Source organism: Scyliorhinus torazame, chromosome 28 (assembly GCF_047496885.1).
Source record: "Scyliorhinus torazame isolate Kashiwa2021f chromosome 28, sScyTor2.1, whole genome shotgun sequence".
Lineage (NCBI taxonomy): Eukaryota > Metazoa > Chordata > Chondrichthyes > Carcharhiniformes > Scyliorhinidae > Scyliorhinus > Scyliorhinus torazame.
Window position 1 is genome coordinate 10,372,237 of NC_092734.1, and position 17,005 is coordinate 10,389,241.

At 51.2% G+C, this 17,005-nt stretch overlaps 1 protein-coding gene across 7 annotated transcripts in view; it reads left to right on the forward strand.

The window, feature by feature from the left end:
• The window catches only part of cdh23 (cadherin-related 23), an 815,609-nt gene that overhangs the window by 742,023 nt on the left and 56,581 nt on the right, over window positions 1-17,005 (forward strand). For all 7 annotated transcript variants that reach the window (XM_072491426.1, XM_072491427.1, XM_072491428.1 and 4 more), the window contains 6 exons: window positions 106-567; window positions 1,230-1,346; window positions 8,484-8,708; window positions 9,201-9,370; window positions 14,563-14,700; window positions 15,908-16,027. In XM_072491426.1, coding sequence (XP_072347527.1) covers window positions 106-567; window positions 1,230-1,346; window positions 8,484-8,708; window positions 9,201-9,370; window positions 14,563-14,700; window positions 15,908-16,027 — 1,232 coding nt within the window. The remainder of the gene's footprint in view (window positions 1-105; window positions 568-1,229; window positions 1,347-8,483; window positions 8,709-9,200; window positions 9,371-14,562; window positions 14,701-15,907; window positions 16,028-17,005) is intronic.

The following is a 17,005-nucleotide window of genomic DNA, read 5'->3' on the forward strand; positions in this document are numbered from 1 at the left end:
TCTGGTAGAAATCCAAACGCAAAGCACCCACTTGTTCTGAGAGAATATTAATATTTTCCTTAATCTGAATGAGATTGATGGTTGCTGTGTTTTCTTGTGCTGAAGGTTTCAGTGTTGGCCAGGTAACAGCCTCCGATCCAGATATTGGTGTGAACCAGCAACTGAGGTACCGGATAGAGGGAGGCGCCCAGGACAAGTTTATCATTGATCCTCGCAGGGGAGTTATTAAAGTGGCCAATGGTGTAACAGTAGACCGAGAGGAAAGGGGCTCCTACACACTCGTTGTCGTAGCGATGGACCGCGGTACCCCTTCGTTGTCGGCGAGCGCCACGGTGAATATTGTAATCGATGACATCAACGATTGCCGACCCGAGTTCATTAACCCTGTCCAGACTTTAAGCATCAGTGAATCAGTGACAATTGGTACGATCATAGCAAACATTACAGCCACAGATCGTGATCTGCGCCCCCAGCTGGAATATTATATCATCGAGCTTGTCGCTAAGGATGACACTGATGAAGAGGTTCAGGAACAGCAAAGGGCTTTTGACATCAATTTTCAAACAGGTAAGCTTGGCAAGGAACAACCATGTAAAATGCTGGAAATACTCCGCAGGTCTGGTGGTGCTGAAGAAAGGTCCTTGCCCTTAAACATCTCCGGGGGATAAGGCGGGGGCGTGGAGGCCCGGGTAGGGTGCAGTCTTGATGGGCTGAATGGCCTCCTTCCGCACTGTAGGGATTCTATGGAACTCCCCAGTCCTTCCTGCCGACGGGGAATGTTGGGGATGTGGGTGGGAGGGGAAACCTCTGCGTTCCCACACTGTGTCCTCGTCGTGGGCGGACACCGAACCTCCCCTTGCCTCGTAGTTTTGCGTGCCCCCTACCGACCGTTACTTACCCTCCCGCTTTCTCCTCCAATCAAAGTCTGATTTTGCTCTGCGTTTGCTGCTGATAGGCTCTAACTGCAGGGAGTCATCCGCCTCTGATTGGATGCCCGCCTGGCCATGTTGCTACGCACCCCAGGGTACAACAGGGCAGGCGGCAGCGGAGGGGCAGCTGTTGATTGGGGCCCTGTGCCTAGGCGCATGTGTTTCATTGTAAATTGGCCCATGCACCCTTCCCAAGGAAGGAAAGAATAAGGACCGTCACTGTGCAGCTTTCAGGCATCCAAGACTTCACTCGATGCACGGAGAACATTTATTCCACTAACACTGTTTTTTTTTGTCTAGGTGCCGTGTTTATAAGAACCCCTTTGAATAGGGAGCTGGTAGCGACTTACGAACTTACCATATCCGTACACGACAATGCCAGTGATGTAATCAGTCATTCTGTCAGCATTCCCAATGGTAAGATTTTCCGACTTGATGTATACGTAGTAAGTCCGGAACAGCGCAGTTCATGTCGGAAGACTTCATGTAGGAAGTCCTTTATTTCTGTTCAGTCCGGTGTCCAATTTTCCCCAGGATGTGAAATGAAAGCTGCTGTAGTGGAAGAAATCTTTTGAGTTTAAAGAATACAGGCGAGGAGGCCGCAAGGGTTCACTCGATTGGAGTCTGGCATGAGAGGGGTGTCCGATGATGAGAGGCTATGAGTAAATTAACGTCTGCCTCCTCTGAAGGTTAGAAGAATGAGGGGTGATCTCAATGAGGGGGTGGGGGAATATGTCTGTGCCACCATTGGAGATATTTAAGGCCGAGATAGGCAGGTTTTTGATCTCTTAGGGAATCGAGGGATACGAGTGGGTAGGAAAGTAGAATAGAAGCGCAGATCAGGCATAATGATGTTAATTGACTCACCTGAGGAAGGAGCAGTGCTCCGAAAGCTAGTGATTCCAAACAAACCTGTTGGACTTTACCCTGGTGTTGTGAGACTTCTTACTGTGCCCAACCCCCCAGTGGTGGCATCTCCACATCAATAATATTAATGGCAGAGCATTATGGGCAACACAGTAGCACAGTGCTTAACACTGTTGCTTCACAGTCCAGGGACCCGGTTCGATTCCCGGCTTGAGTCACTGTCTGTGCGGAGTCTGCACCTTCTCACCGTGTCTGTGTGGGTTTCCTCCGGGTACTCCGGTTTCCTCCCGCAAGTCCCGATAGACGCGCTTGTTGGGTGAATTGGACGTTCTGAATTCTCCCTCTGTGTACCCGAACAGGCGCCAGAATGTGGCGACTAGGGGATTTTCACAGTAACTTCATTGCAGTCTTAATGTAAGCCTACTTGTGACAATAAAGATTATTATTATCCTCCTGCTCGTCATTGAGGAGGAAGCTAAGCATTCTTGTTATCTTGTTCTTTATAAGTAGTTTTATTTAGGTGTGTTATCACGGAGAGAGGATTAGAACTACCAGCTGCTAGCTGTTAGACGAGAGACAATATTGATCGCAAATCCTTTTCAAAGTCTGTGAGCCAGAATGAGGGGAACTGTTCCTGGAGCAAATCAGGAGCTGCTGAGGTAAGCTCCAATAAGATTGATCACCTCGGAACATGTGGTGTTAGTCTCTCTGTATGCCAACAGTTGTTTCGTTATTTAATTCCATTCGAATTTAACCTGGGTATGCTCGAATCTTTGATACTGAAACATGCGAACAAGGTTCCCTCTAGTTTCTTGAATAGCACAGAACCAAATCTAGTACGTTGAAGATGTGAGAGAGGAGTTTTCCGGGTGCGGCGATGACCAGCTAAGTCGCACGTTTCGGCAGCTCCCGGTGGAACGGACTTTTGGGCTCTTGATAGGAGCCCCAACGGCAATTTTAACGGCTAAAAACACCGTGCGGTAAACCAGAAGGGTATTCCCCCTGGACACGGATGGAAAAAGGAGAGGAAAGTGGCCGGATTGCAGCGGATCCTTTGGAACAGCGGCAAGGAAGGCAAGCAAAAACCAAGATGGCGTCGGAAGGTGGCGGTTTCATATGGGGCCCTGAACAACAAGAGTTCTTGAAATGCTGCGTGGAGGAGATAAAAAAGGAAATGAAGAAAGAGTTGTTGGCCCCGATACTACAGGCGATCGAAGGGCTAAAGGAGGAACAAAAGACCCAGGAGCAGGAGCTTCGGGTCGTGAAGGCGAAAGCAGCCGAGAATGAGAACGATATACAGGGCCTGGTGGTGAAGACGGAGATACAGGAGGCACATCAGAAACGATGTGTGGAGAGGTTGGAGGCACTGGAAAACAACGCAAGGAGGAACAACCTGAGGATTCTTGGCCTTCCTGAAGGTGTGGAGGGGGCGGACGTCGGGGCATATGTGAGCACGATGCTGCACTCGTTAATGGGAGCGGAGGCCCCGACGGGTCCGTTGGAGGTGGAGGGAGCGTACCGAGTTATGGTGCGATGATCGAGAGCAGGAGAAACTCCCAGAGCCATAGTGGTGAGATTCCTCCGTTTTAAGGACAGAGAAATGGTCCTTAGATGGGCGAAGAAAACTCGGTGCAGTAAATGGGAGAACGCGGTGATCCGCATTTATCAAGACTGGAGTGCGGAGGTGGCGAGAAGGAGGGCGAGCTTTAATCGGGCCAAGGCGGTGCTTCATAAAAGGAAGATAAAATTTGGAATGCTGCAACCGGCAAGACTGTGGGTCACATATCAAGGGAGGCACCACTACTTTGAGACGGTGGATGAAGCGTGGACTTTTATTGTAGAAGAAAAACTGGAATGAGTGGATTATTAAAAAGAACGTTTGGACAAAGTGGTGGGGCGAATGTGGGGGGCGAAGAGGGGTTTTATGCTCTAATCCTGCGGTATGGTAACTTTTCTTTCTCCCACAGGTGGTGATGGGGGGAGGTGGGGAGGGAGAGGAGATGGGGCGTTGGCCATGGGAGGCGGGGCCGAGGGAGAAGCGCGGGCTTGGTTCCCGCGCTATGATAATTATGGCGGGAATAGAGAAGCAGGAAGGAGGGGGCGTCATGGGGGGAGTAATTACGCTAGCGGGGGGTCTAGCGGGGGGGGTGGGAGGGGGGAATTACTGGGTTGCTGCTGCTGGGGAAAGGGGGGAGTGGGTACGGGAGAGGATGGGCGGGGGGGCACCGCCTGGGGGAGATACAGCTGCGTGGGAACTGGGTGAGAAGCTGGAAAAAGATGATGGCTAACCGGCAAGGGGGGGGGGGGTGGGAAGCCCCCCAACTCGGCTGATCACGTGGAACGTGAGAGGGCTCAACGGGCCGATAAAGAGGGCACGAGTACTCGCACACCTTAAGAAACTTAAAGCAGATGTGGTTATGTTACAGGAAACGCACCTGAAACTGATAGACCAGGTTAGGCTGCGCAAAGGATGGGTGGGGCAGGTGTTCCATTCGGGGCTGGATGCGAAAAACAGGGGGGTGGCTATATTAGTGGGGAGGTCTGGGAGGCGTTGAAGGCGGTGGTTAGGGGGGAGCTGATATCAATAAGGGCACATAAAGGGAAGCAGGAGAGTAAGGAACGGGAGCGGTTGCTGCAAGAACTTTTGAGGGTGGACAGACAATATGCGGAAGCACCGGAGGAGGGATTGTACAGGGAAAGGCAAAGGCTGCATGTGGAATTTGACTTGCTGACTACAGGCACTGCAGAGGCACAATGGAGGAAGGCGCAGGGTGTACAGTATGAATATGGGGAGAAGGCGAGCAGATTGCTGGCACACCAATTGAGGAAAAGGGGAGCAGCGAGGGAAATAGGGGGAGTGAGGGACGAGGAAGGAGAGATGGAGCGGGGAGCGGAGAGAGTGAATGAAGTGTTCAAGACATTTTATAAAAAATTATATGAAGCTCAACCCCCGGATGGGAGGGAGAGAATGATGGACTTTTTGGATCGGCTGGAAATTCCCAAGGTGAAAGAGCAGGAAAGGGTGGGACTGGGAGCACAGATCAAGGTAGAAGAAGTGGTGAAAGGAATTAGGAACATGCAGACGGGAAAGGCCCCGGGACCGGACGGATTCCCAGTTGAATTTTACAGAAAATATTTGGACTTGCTCGCCCCGGTACTGACAAGGACGTTTAACGAGGCAAAGGAAAGGGGACAACTGCCCCCGACTATGTCTGAAGCAACGATATCGCTTCTCTTAAAGAAAGAAAAGGACCCGCTACAATGCGGGTCCTACAGACCAATTTCCCTCCTAAATGTGGATGCCAAGGTCCTGGCCAAGGTAATGGCAATGAGAATAGAGGAATGTGTCCCGGGGGTGGTTCACGAGGACCAAACTGGGTTTGTGAAGGGGAGACAGCTGAACACGAATATACGGAGGCTGTTAGGGGTAATGATGATGGCCCCACCAGAGGGAGAAACGGAGATAGTAGTGGCGATGGATGCCGAGAAAGCATTTGATAGAGTGGAATGGGATTATTTGTGGGAGGTGTTGAGGAGATTTGGTTTTGGAGAGGGGTATGTTAGATGGGTGCAGCTATTGTATAGGGCCCCAGTGGCGAGTGTGGTCACGAATGGACGGGGATCGGCATATTTTCGGCTCCATAGAGGGACAAGGCAGGGATGTCCTCTGTCCCCATTACTGTTTGCACTGGCGATTGAGCCCCTGGCGATAGCGCTGAGGGGTTCCAAGAGATGGAGGGGAGTACTTAGGGGAGGAGAAGAACACCGGGTATCTTTGTATGCGGATGATTTGCTACTATATGTGGCGGATCCGGCGGAGGGGATGCCAGAAATAATGCGGATACTTGGGGAGTTTGGGGATTTTTCAGGGTATAAATTGAACATGGGGAAGAGTGAGCTGTTTGTGGTGCATCCAGGGGAGCAGAGTAGAGAAATAGAGGACCTACCATTGAGGAAGGTAACAAGAGACCTTCGTTACCTGGGGATCCAGATAGCTAAGAATTGGGGCACATTGCACAGGCTAAATTTAACGCGGTTGGTGGAACAGATGGAGGAAGATTTCAAGAGATGGGATATGGTAGCACTGTCAATGGCAGGGAGGGTGCAGGCGGTTAAGATGGTGGTCCTCCCGAGATTCCTCTTTGTGTTTCAGTGCCTCCCGGTGGTGATCACGAAGGCTTTTTTTAAAAGGATAGAAAAGAGCATCATGGGTTTTGTTTGGGCCGGGAAGACTCCGAGAGTGAGGAAGGGATTCTTACAGCGTAGTAGGGATAGGGGGGGGCTGGCACTACCGAGCCTGAGTGAGTACTATTGGGCCGCTAATATTTCAATGGTGAGTAAGTGGATGGGAGAGGAGGAGGGAGCGGCGTGGAAGAGATTAGAGAGGGCGTCCTGTAGGGGGACTAGCCTGCAGGCTATGGTGACAGCCCCATTGCCGTTCTCACCGAGGAACTACACCACAAGCCCGGTGGTGGTAGCTACACTGAAGATTTGGGGACAGTGGAGACGACATAGGGGAAAGACCGGAGCATTGGGGGGGTCCCCGATAAGAAACAACCATAGGTTTGCCCCGGGGGGAATGGATGGGGGATATGGAATGTGGCAAAGAGCAGGAATAACGCAACTGAAAGATCTATTTGTGGATGGGAAGTTCGCAAGTCTGGGAGCGCTGACCGAGAAATATGGGTTGCCCCAAGGGAATGCATTCAGGTACATGCAATTGAGGGCTTTTGCGAGGCAACAGGTGAGGGAATTCCCGCAGCTCCCGACACAAGAGGTGCAGGACAGAGTGATCTCAAAGAAATGGGTGGGGGATGGTAAGGTCTCGGATATATATAGGGAAATGAGGGACGAAGGGGAGACTATGGTGGATGAACTAAAAGGGAAATGGGAAGAAGAGCTAGGGGAGGAGATCGAGGAGGGGCTGTGGGCAGATGCCCTAAGCAGGGTAAACTCGTCGTCCTCGTGTGCCAGGCTAAGCCTGATTCAGTTTAAGGTATTACACAGGGCACATATGACTGGAACACGGCTCAGTAAATTTTTTGGGGTGGAGGATAGGTGTGCGAGGTGCTCGAGAAGCCCAGCGAATCATACCCATATGTTTTGGTCATGCCCGGCACTACAGGGGTTTTGGGTGGGGGTGACAAAGGCGCTTTCAAAAGTAGTAGGAGTCCGGGTCGAACCAAGCTGGGGGTTGGCTATATTTGGGGTTGCACAAGAGCCGGGAGTGCAGGAGGCGAGAGAGGCCGATGTTTTGGCCTTTGCGTCCCTAGTAGCCCGGCGCAGGATATTGTTAATGTGGAAAGAAGCCAAACCCCCGGGGGTGGAGACCTGGATAAATGACATGGCGGGGTTCATAAAGCTAGAGCGGATTAAGTTCGTCCTAAGGGGGTCGGCTCAAGGGTTCACCAGGCGGTGGCAACCGTTCGTCGAATATCTTGCGGAAAGATAGATGGGGGAAAAAAGAAGGCAGCAGCAGCAGCCCAGGATTTGAGGGGGGGGGGGGGGGGGGAGGGGGGGGGGGCGGGGGGGGGGGGGGGTGTAGCCTGTGACAAGGCAGTTGCCAATTAGGGCTAGTTTTCATTTTTGTTATTTGATATTTATTTATTTTTTGTTTTTTGTTTATATAAAATAGGTCATTGTTATCTGTGTTGTTACAATGTTGTGTAAAGGATGCACAATGTACTGTGTTGGTTGACCAAAAATTTTCAATAAAATATTTATTAAAAAAAAAAAGATGTGAGAGAGGGAATCAAATGCCAGAGCAAGCCCGGGACTGGAACCTAGAAACTAAGTTGCTGAATTAGCAGGAAGAATTAGAAAACGAAGCCTTACATCTTAGGTGACCCTTACCGAAGTAGATACACTGGTGGAGGCTATCGGAAAGATAGATTGGAGATTTATCATCAAAAGGTGACAAAGGGGCACAAACGCCAACTGGTACAAGGCAAAATTAGGATTGACGTCAGGACGTTAATCACGGTTTTTAAAAAATTCTATCATAGTATGTGGGCGTCGCTAGTGAGACCAGCATTTGTTGCCCAGTCCTCATTGCCCTTGAACTGAGTGGCTTGGTCAGGCCATTTTAGTGGGCAGTTCAGAGTTAACAACATGTCTAGGATCAGATGTAGGCCAGACCAGGTAAGGAGGGCAGATTTCCTTCCCTAAAGGACATTAGTGAACCAGATGGGTTTTTGCATCAGTTGACGATAATCCATTAAGTCCGGCACCATTACTGAGACGAGCTTTACAATTCCAGATTTATTCATTGAATTTAAATAACGCCAGCCGCCATGGTGGGGTTTGAACCTGTGTTGCCAGAGGATTATCCTGGGTCTCTGGATTACTAGTCCAGCGGTGTTACCATTATGCCATCGTAATGCAATCAATAATTAAAATGGATGTTCGGGAAGGATTGAGAAGAGGATAACCCTGTGATAATTTAAGAACTATATGTTAGTTCTGTACAGTTGCAAGACAAATTTACAACTGATGTCAAGAAGGTCATCACATTAAGCTTAACTATGAGGGGTGGGTGGTGGTATGGTCAGAACAGGAGAACGAGTACATCAGACATGAGAGCAGGAGTAGGCCATTGGCAGCCCATCCGATCACTCCGCAAGATCATGGCTGCTCCCTCTCAACTCCACTCTTATTAAATCCATCTATTTATTTGGCCTATTTCAGCAAAGCTAACGGTAAATGTCCTGGATGTGAATGACAATCCTCCCCGGTTCAGACCGTTTGGGGTGAATATTTTCATGGAGAGAATTTTGGAAGGAGCAACAGCTGGTACAACACTGCTCTCGGTATCGGCCGTGGATCCTGACAAAGGCCCCAATGGACTGATCAACTACGAACTCCTGAATCTTCCTCTTGGGGAATACATCAGACTGGAGGATCCTGCAGCAGGTGAACATTGGGGGGAGAACTTTGAAAATATCTTGGGTCCAGAGTAGATCACAACACACTTCCCATCATTGAACACCATCTGCACAGTTTTTCCAACTCACTTAATCTATCAATGTTCCCATGTAATTTCTTGCTCCCATCTACACTATTCACTGCCACCTGACTTGCTCCCTTTGAAATTTGGTACTCTTGCATCTGTTCTGATAAGTGCAAAATGAAAAGCTTCGACAGCATGTCTCTTTTTCAGAAATGCTGAACTTGGTGTCCTCAATGATTTGGATATATGAAGTGCATCGGCATTTTCAGTGACTGTCAATGTTTACGGTGATTCGGATCAGAAATAGTCTGCAAACTTCTGGCTAAAGTCCCAGATGGGGGTTGATACATTGCAGAGTGGATGTGATCTGAGCAATTATCTTTAATACTCTCCACACACCCCCTCCCCCCCCCCGCCAACCCCAAAAAACCTTTCTTTCCCACTTCTCCCGGCAGGGAAAATAGTTGCGAGCAGGACGGTGGATTACGAAGAGGTCCAGTGGCTGAATTTCACAGTGCGGGCAGTGGATCATGGATCTCCACCTCGATCTGTGGAGGTTCCGGTCTATTTACAGATTGTGGACGTCAATGACAACAATCCTGTTTTCGGGGAGACTTCCTATCAGGTAACTGTGTGATCGCTGTAAGCAGCATTAACTCATGTCTCATTGCCATGTGTCAGGGAGAGGCCGTGGCGTAATGTTATTCTTATTTGACTGGTAATCAGAAGACCTGGATAATGCTCTGGGAGCTGGAGTTCGAATCTCCCTGCAGCATAGGGCGAAAGTTGAATTCATTAAAAATCTGGAATTAAAAGTCTAATAATGGCCATTGCCGATTATCTTAAAAACCCATCTGGTTCACTGCTGTCCTTTAGGGAAAGAAATCTGCCATCCTTACCCGGTCTGGCCTACATGTAACTCACAGCGATCCAGTTGCTGCCCTCTGAAATGATATTTCAATATAGGCCCAGCCAGTACTGCCCGTGAAAGAACAAAAAAAAAGGATTGGGCGTGATTTAAAGATCAGTCTGTTCTGGGCGGGATTTGCAGGGTCATCCCCGACACTAACGGCATTTAGTTGCTATTTTGGCATCCAGCGGAGACCTACTACCCCCCCCCCCCCCTCGAGCCACCCGCACCCACCTCACACGGGCATCTCTGTGCCCGATCCCCGGCATGGGCAAAATGCCAGTCTGGCACCTTGGCACTGCCAACCTGGCACACTGGCTGTGCCCCTGCCAGCCTATCAATGCCACCTGGGCATCCTAGTCCCTGTTTGTGGGGACCAGTGCTAAATGGGACACGGCTGGGATCTGATCGGCGAGGCTGGTAGATGCCGGGTGGCCGTTTGATCCGGAGTAGACACAGTTAAGTGGACTTTTAAACTCCCTTAACTATGTGAGTCTGGGTCCTGCCCATTGTGGGTGGGACCCAGATTGCGACGTCTGGTTACATCTCATGAGGCGTAACAGCCATCGTTACGATTCCATCCCGATTCCGGCGGGACGCAGCTGGTAAATCGCGCCCAATGGGAGCAGGGGTGGGTCACGTGGCCCCACAAACCTGTTCAATAAAATCATGATGGTACTTCGACCTCAGCTCACAATCCCACCCTATCCCTATCTCAGCCTTGAATATATCCATGACTAAACATCCACGGTCTGTCTAGGATAAGGGTGAGAGTGAAAAATTCTCCTCATCTCTGTCCTAAGTAGTTTTCCCCTTATTCTGATACTTGTGACCCCTAATTGTAGACCCTTCAACCAGGCCAAACTATATCTCAATACCCGCCTGTCAAACCCTCGTTTATTCTCCCGCACTCCGCACCGTATTCCCCCCTCTATCCTTAACTCCACCAATCTCCCTCGCTGCCTCCCTCTTACGAAGCTGATGTGCCAGCATCCCACTCGCCTTCTCCCCATACTCATACGACGCCCCCTGCACTTTCCTCCACTGTGCCTCTGCTTTCCCCGTGGTCAACAGGTCGAATTCTGTCTGGAGGTTCCGTCGCTCCCTAAGTAGCCCCTCCTCGGGGGGCCTCTGCATAACTCCTGTCCACCCTTAAAATCTCCCCCACCAACCTCTCCCTCCTCTCTCTCTCTTCTCCCTGTGGGCCCTAATGGAAATGAGCTCTCCCCTGACCACCACCTTCAACGCCTCCCAGACTACCCCTACCTGCACCTCCCCGTTGTCGTTGGCCTCCAAATATCTTTCAATACACCCCCGCACCCACCCGCACACACCCTCATCCGCCAACAGTCCCACATCGAGGCGCCACAGCGGGCGCTGGTCCCTCTCCTCCCCCAACTCCAGCTCCACACAATGCGGGGGGTGTGGTCCGAGATGGCTGTGGCCGAATATTCCGTTCCCTCCACTTTCGGGATTAGTGCCCTACTCAAATTGAAAAAATCTATCCTGGAGTAGGCACTATGGACGTGGGAAAAGAAGGAAAATTGCCTGGCCAGCGGCCTGGCAAACCTCCATGGATCCACCCCCCCCCCATCTGGTCCATAAACCCCCTGAGCACCTTGGCCGCAGCCGGCCTCTTACCCGTCCTGGACCTGGAGCGGTCCAGTGCTGGGTCCAGCACCGTGTTGAAGTCCCCCCCCCCCCCCCCCCCACCCCATTATCAAGCTTCCTACCTCCAGATCCGGAATCCGACCTAGCATGCGTTTCGTAAATCCGGCATCATCCCAATTCGGGGCATATACGTTCGCCAGTACCACCCGCACCCCTTGCAACCTACCACTAACCATCACACATCAACCTCCATTATCCGCTACAATGTTCAGTGCCTCGAACGACACCCACTTCCCCACCAGTATTGCAACCCCTCTGTTCTTCGCATCCTGTCCTGAATGAAAGACCTGCCCTACCCATCCCTTTCTCAGCCTAACCTGATCTGCCACCTTCAGATGTGTCTCCTGGAGCATAACCACATCTGCCTTCAGTCCCTTTAAGTGCGCGAACACCCGTGCCCTCTTGACCGGCCCGTTCAGGCCTCTCACATTCCAAGTTATCAGCCGGATGGGGGACCTACTGCCCCCCCCCCCCCCCCCCCCCCCCCTTGCCGGCTAGCCATCTCCTTTTCTAGGCCAGCCACCTGCCCGCGCCTCCAGCCCCCCAGGCGGCGGACCCCCGCCCCGAATACCTCTCCTACTTCCAGCTCCCCTTTGGCCAATGCAGCAGCAACCCAGTTCTCCCCCCCCCCCCCTCCCCCCGCTAGATCCTCATCTAGCCATTTTGCTCCCCCCATGACACTCCTGTAAGTCAGCTGACTCCTGCTGACCCTGGCCAATCCCGCCATTTCATCGACCCCCAGTGTGAGAATCCCCACCCTTTGGTAGTCAGTGTGCGCTCCTCTCCCCCCTCCCCCCCCCCCCCCCCCCCCCCCCCCCCGCCCCCATCCTTCCCTAACGTGGGAAAAGGCCCGCGCTTCCCTGAGCCGGCCCCGCCCCCCTCTGGCGCAGCTCCTTTTTGCGGCCTTACCCCAACTCCCCATCCCCGGGCCTCCATCCCCCCTCTTTCTCCGCGGGGCCCTGCCCCTCCAACACTCTCCCACAGCCCCCACATCAAAACCATTCACCCATCCCCACCCAGCACCAAAACAAAAAGAACATTCCCCAAACACAGTAAACATTCTCTCCCCCCACCCCCCCGACAAACCCTCCGGTTGAGTCCAACTTTTCAGTCCATGCCTCATCAGTCGTTTCAAAATAGTGGTGCCGATCTTGGAACGTGACCCACAATCGCGCTGGCATCCCGAACTTCACCCCCTTCCGATGGAGCACCGCCTTAGCCCGGTTGAAACCAGCCCTCTTCTTAGCCACCTCCGCACTCCAGTCCTGATAAATTCGGATCTCCGTGTTCTCCCACCTGCTGCTCCGCTCTTTTTTGGCCCATCTCAGGACACACTCTCTGTCCGTAAAGCGGTGGAACCTCACCACTACAGCCCTTGGCGGCTCGTTGGCTTTGGGTCTCCTTGCCAGGACCCCATGAGCCCCATCCAGCTCCAGGGGCCTCGGGAAAGCTCCCGCGCCCATCAGCGAATTGAGCATCATGCCCATATATGCCCCGGCATCGGGGCCCTCCACTCCTTCAGGGAGACCCAGAATCCGAAGATTCTTTCTCCTCGACCTATTCTCCAGGTCCTCAAATCTTTCCGCCCACCTCTTGGTGGAGGCGCACGAGGCGCTGCACTTCACCGCCAGGCCCAAGATCTCGGCCTCGTTCTCCAAGGCTTTTTGCCGCACCTCCCGGATCGCCGCCCCTTGGGCCTTCTGGCTCTCCACAAGCTTCTCAATCGCCGCCTTCATTGGCGCCAGCATTTCCGTCCTCAGCTCCTCAAAGCAGCGTTTGAGAAACTCCTGCTGCTCCTGCGACCACTGCGCCCACGCTGCTTGGTCTCCACCCGCCGCCATCTTGCTTTTTCTCCCTCGCACTTTCCACTGCACCAGGATCACTTTTTTCACCGCTCCACTCCTGGTCCAATCCATATAAAGTCGGGGGACCTTGCTGTCACCTTCCCACACTGGAAGCTGTCGAACAATTGCCGTTGGGGCCCCTCTGAAGAGTCCAAAAGTCCGTTCCCGGCGGGAGCTGCCGAACGTGTGACCTACCTAGGCACAGCCGCAACCGGAAGTCCGCTCCGGAGCCTTCTTGGGGGGTGGGGGGGGGGGGAATCCAGCTGCAGCCTGTTGTTTATTTTGCGCCAGATGTTCAGTCAGGAAGAGGAGAAGCTGGTCCGATTCCATTGTAGTTGGCCACCTTGGCTCGGTACTGGTGTTTGGAGAAATGCTAGATCAGCTCTCCGATCTCTTCACTGCTGCCCTAGTCAGGCTGGTGTGCTGCCACATGGCACAGGTCTGACTCCACTCCCTGATCATAGAATCCCTACAATGCAGAAGGTGGCCATTCAGCCCATCGAATCTGCACTAAACCTCTGAAAGACCACCCTACCTCGGCCCATTCCACTTCCCTATCCCAGTATCCCCATCCATCCTTGGACTCTCAGGGGCAATTTTAGCACGGCCAATCCACCTAACCTGTACATCTTTGGACTGTGGGAGGAAACCGGAGCGCCCGGAGGAAAACCATGCAAATTCCACACAGACAGTCACCCGAGATCAGAATCGAACCCGGGTCCCTGGCGCTGTGAGGCAGCAGTGCTAACCACTGTGCTACCGTGCAGATCCGCACAGTCTCCACCAGCCTCTCCCTGTAACGTACCGCTGGGTGTGTGGTCCATGGCCTCGCCACTGCTGCTGCACTGGTTCCCGACCTTCCCAGCAGCCCTCACCACCCAGGAAGCCAGCCGCTCCCCGGAGAGCGGTCCATGGAGGAGTTGTGGTGGTGGGAATTCTATGAACAAAGCCCTCCTGCTCGTTCCACCAAAATCCGGGAAAATCTCAAATCCGACACGCTCTCTATCCCAAGGATGACGCAGTGTGAGCTGCCAACTTCAGAATTGGCCATCGGCAACATAAAGGTACCTGCTATCCACAATGCCCTCATGAGGGGGCAGAGCTTGACTTTGTGCAGAGGTGGAAAATAAAGTCAATTGGCAGCCATCTCTCCCGATGTTGATTTCCACTGAGGTCAGAGTGGATCTATCACTCTGTGGCTGCACAATGTACACTCTTGCTACGCCCTATACCACATGCAAGATCAGTAATTACTACCACCCGCGTCACAAAGCGATGTTGGCCTTTGCAGGTCTTCTTAGTTTCTGACTGTTCCCTCGCAATCAGGTGTTGTTGTCGCGTGGGGTGTTGACGCTAATTAATTTATCTTTCTCCAATCGGGTGGCGATGCAGAAGACAGTGCCCGAAGATACCTCCCTGGGCACCGTGATTCTCCAAGTTAGTGCCAAGGACGCAGATAATGACAGGTTCTCACAGATCGAATACAGCCTTGTGGACGGAGAGGGCAGGTTCGGAATCAACCCCACGACGGTAAGATCCATTTCATCAAGCAGTTTCAAATATCCTTTTGAGAAAAAACATTCATCCTGGGGATATGGGTTCCACTGGTCTTTACTGCCCGAAACTAATTGCCCTTCAGAAGGTGGTGGCGAGCTGCCTTCTCGAACCAATACGATCCTTATGATGGGAGTATGTCCACAGAGCCGTCCCAGGATTTAGAGTTAGGTAGAATATACAGCACGGAAACATTCAGCCTGACCAATCCATGCCAGCATTTATGCTCCATTCCAGTTGTCAGCTTCCGGAACAGAATAAAGAACCCACGGAAAATGCCAGGTTGTAATACCGCACCAACTGGTTGGTTAATGTCGTTCAGGAAACAGAAATTGCCACCCATACCTAGTCTGGCCTACACACACCATTTACCACCCACTGTACAGGGTTGACTCATTATTCCCCTTTTAAGCGGTCCAGTCTGCTGGTACCACTCTCTATAAACCGGAAGACCCCCACCACCTTCTCAGAGCAACTAGGGGTGAACAGTAAATGTGGATTTGCCCAGGCCAGACCCATCCCAAATACACATTTCCAAAAGGTTGCTCATGATTCCTTTAACTAAGCTTTATTTTTTTCTAACTTTAACCTGAAACTGCACGTCTGTTGTATCTGTACCTATGGAATTAAACAGCACTGAAAGAGGCCATTCCGCCCATCGTGTCCATGTCAACTGTTGGAAAGAGCTACCCAATTTGTTCCATTCCGCTGCTCTTGCCCCGCCCCATAACGCTGCAAAATTTCTCCCCCCTCAAGTATTTGTGCAATTAACCTTTGAAAGTTATTGTTAAATCGGCTCCCGTTACACCTCCGGGCAACACATTTCAGACGCCAAGCAAAAACCTTTCAAATCGTCTTGCCTCTGGTTCTTTTACCACTCACCTTAAACTGAGTCCCTCCTGCCAGCGAGAGACGTTTCTCTATGTTCACCCGATCAAAGTGTGTTTAAACGCCACATATTTAAAGATCAGAGCAGCTACACTTGTGTTTAAATAAGCTGAATAATTTCGAAAATGTAATTAATTTAGTGAAGTACTTTTCAATTAGCCAATTGCTGAGCTGCCAACGTTGACGATGATGCGTCAAGGCGTTACATTCTATTGTGCTGATGGGACTGGGAGATATGGTTACAAGATTGTTGAATATGCAACGGTAATTATTTGTGCTCCTTTTCTACATAAAGGGGGATATTTACATTCTGGCTGCGCTTGATCGGGAGAGAAAAGATCATTACACACTGACGGCTGTTGCCAAGGACAACCCAGGTGATAATCCAAGTAATCGCAGGGAGAATGCAGTCCAGGTAACTCCTCCACACCTCCTGTCAGGTGATTCCAATTGTTTTCAGCTCTTGGTGTATCTACAAGTGGGGGTTTATTACACAAACAATATTGACCCTCTAACTCTGAATCCTCTGCCATCACTACCACTTGGGCACCGCAATGTAGGAAGGATATATTGCCCTTGGAGGGTTCGCAACGCAGAACTCTTTCCGCACACACACGCCTCCCCCACCCTGCCCCATCCCCAAAGCTGTTGAGGTTGAGTTATAATTGGAAAATCCAAAACTGAAATTCAAAAAATCTTCATTAGGCGAGTCTATCGTGGGTCACAGAACAATTAAGATACAGATCATCCTTGATGTAATTGAATAGCGGAACAGGCTCAACAAGATGAGCATCCTCCTCCTGTTGTGGTATTCATTGTAATAGGAAAGCCTAGCAGGTCAGGTGGCATCTATTAGGAAAGAAACGGAGTTAACGTTTTGAGTCCTTTGGCTCTTCGTCAGAACTGAAGGGAGGGAGAATATGTTGGAGCTGTCAGAGATTGTAACAAAAAGTAACAACTTTAAGATCAATGGCGATGTTCATTGCACATGTTCCCAACACCATCAGGGCTTCAGTCCAAGACTTCAACCTACCCCTTTGTTGCAATCGCCTCGAGCCTCTTATCTCCTCTCTCATCCTCCTCTCGCTCCAGCATTCCAACACGAGCCACTCTCTGGAAATCCCTCCCGAATCCTCTTCACCGCACCATTTCTCTCAGCGCGCCCATCTCAACATCCCAACTTCTGCAAGCTTCCATTCTCCCTACCTAATCTCTCCCTCCATAGATCAACGAGCTTTCTCCCTTAACCTTCCGGTTGATGTTAAAGGCACTGTACAGACTGTTACTCAAAGGCATCAAATGTTTTCCAAGATAATTTAACATGATAAATATTTAAAAATGAGAGTAATGCTCAAACAATTGAAACATTTTGTTTATTGAACATGTTGCCACA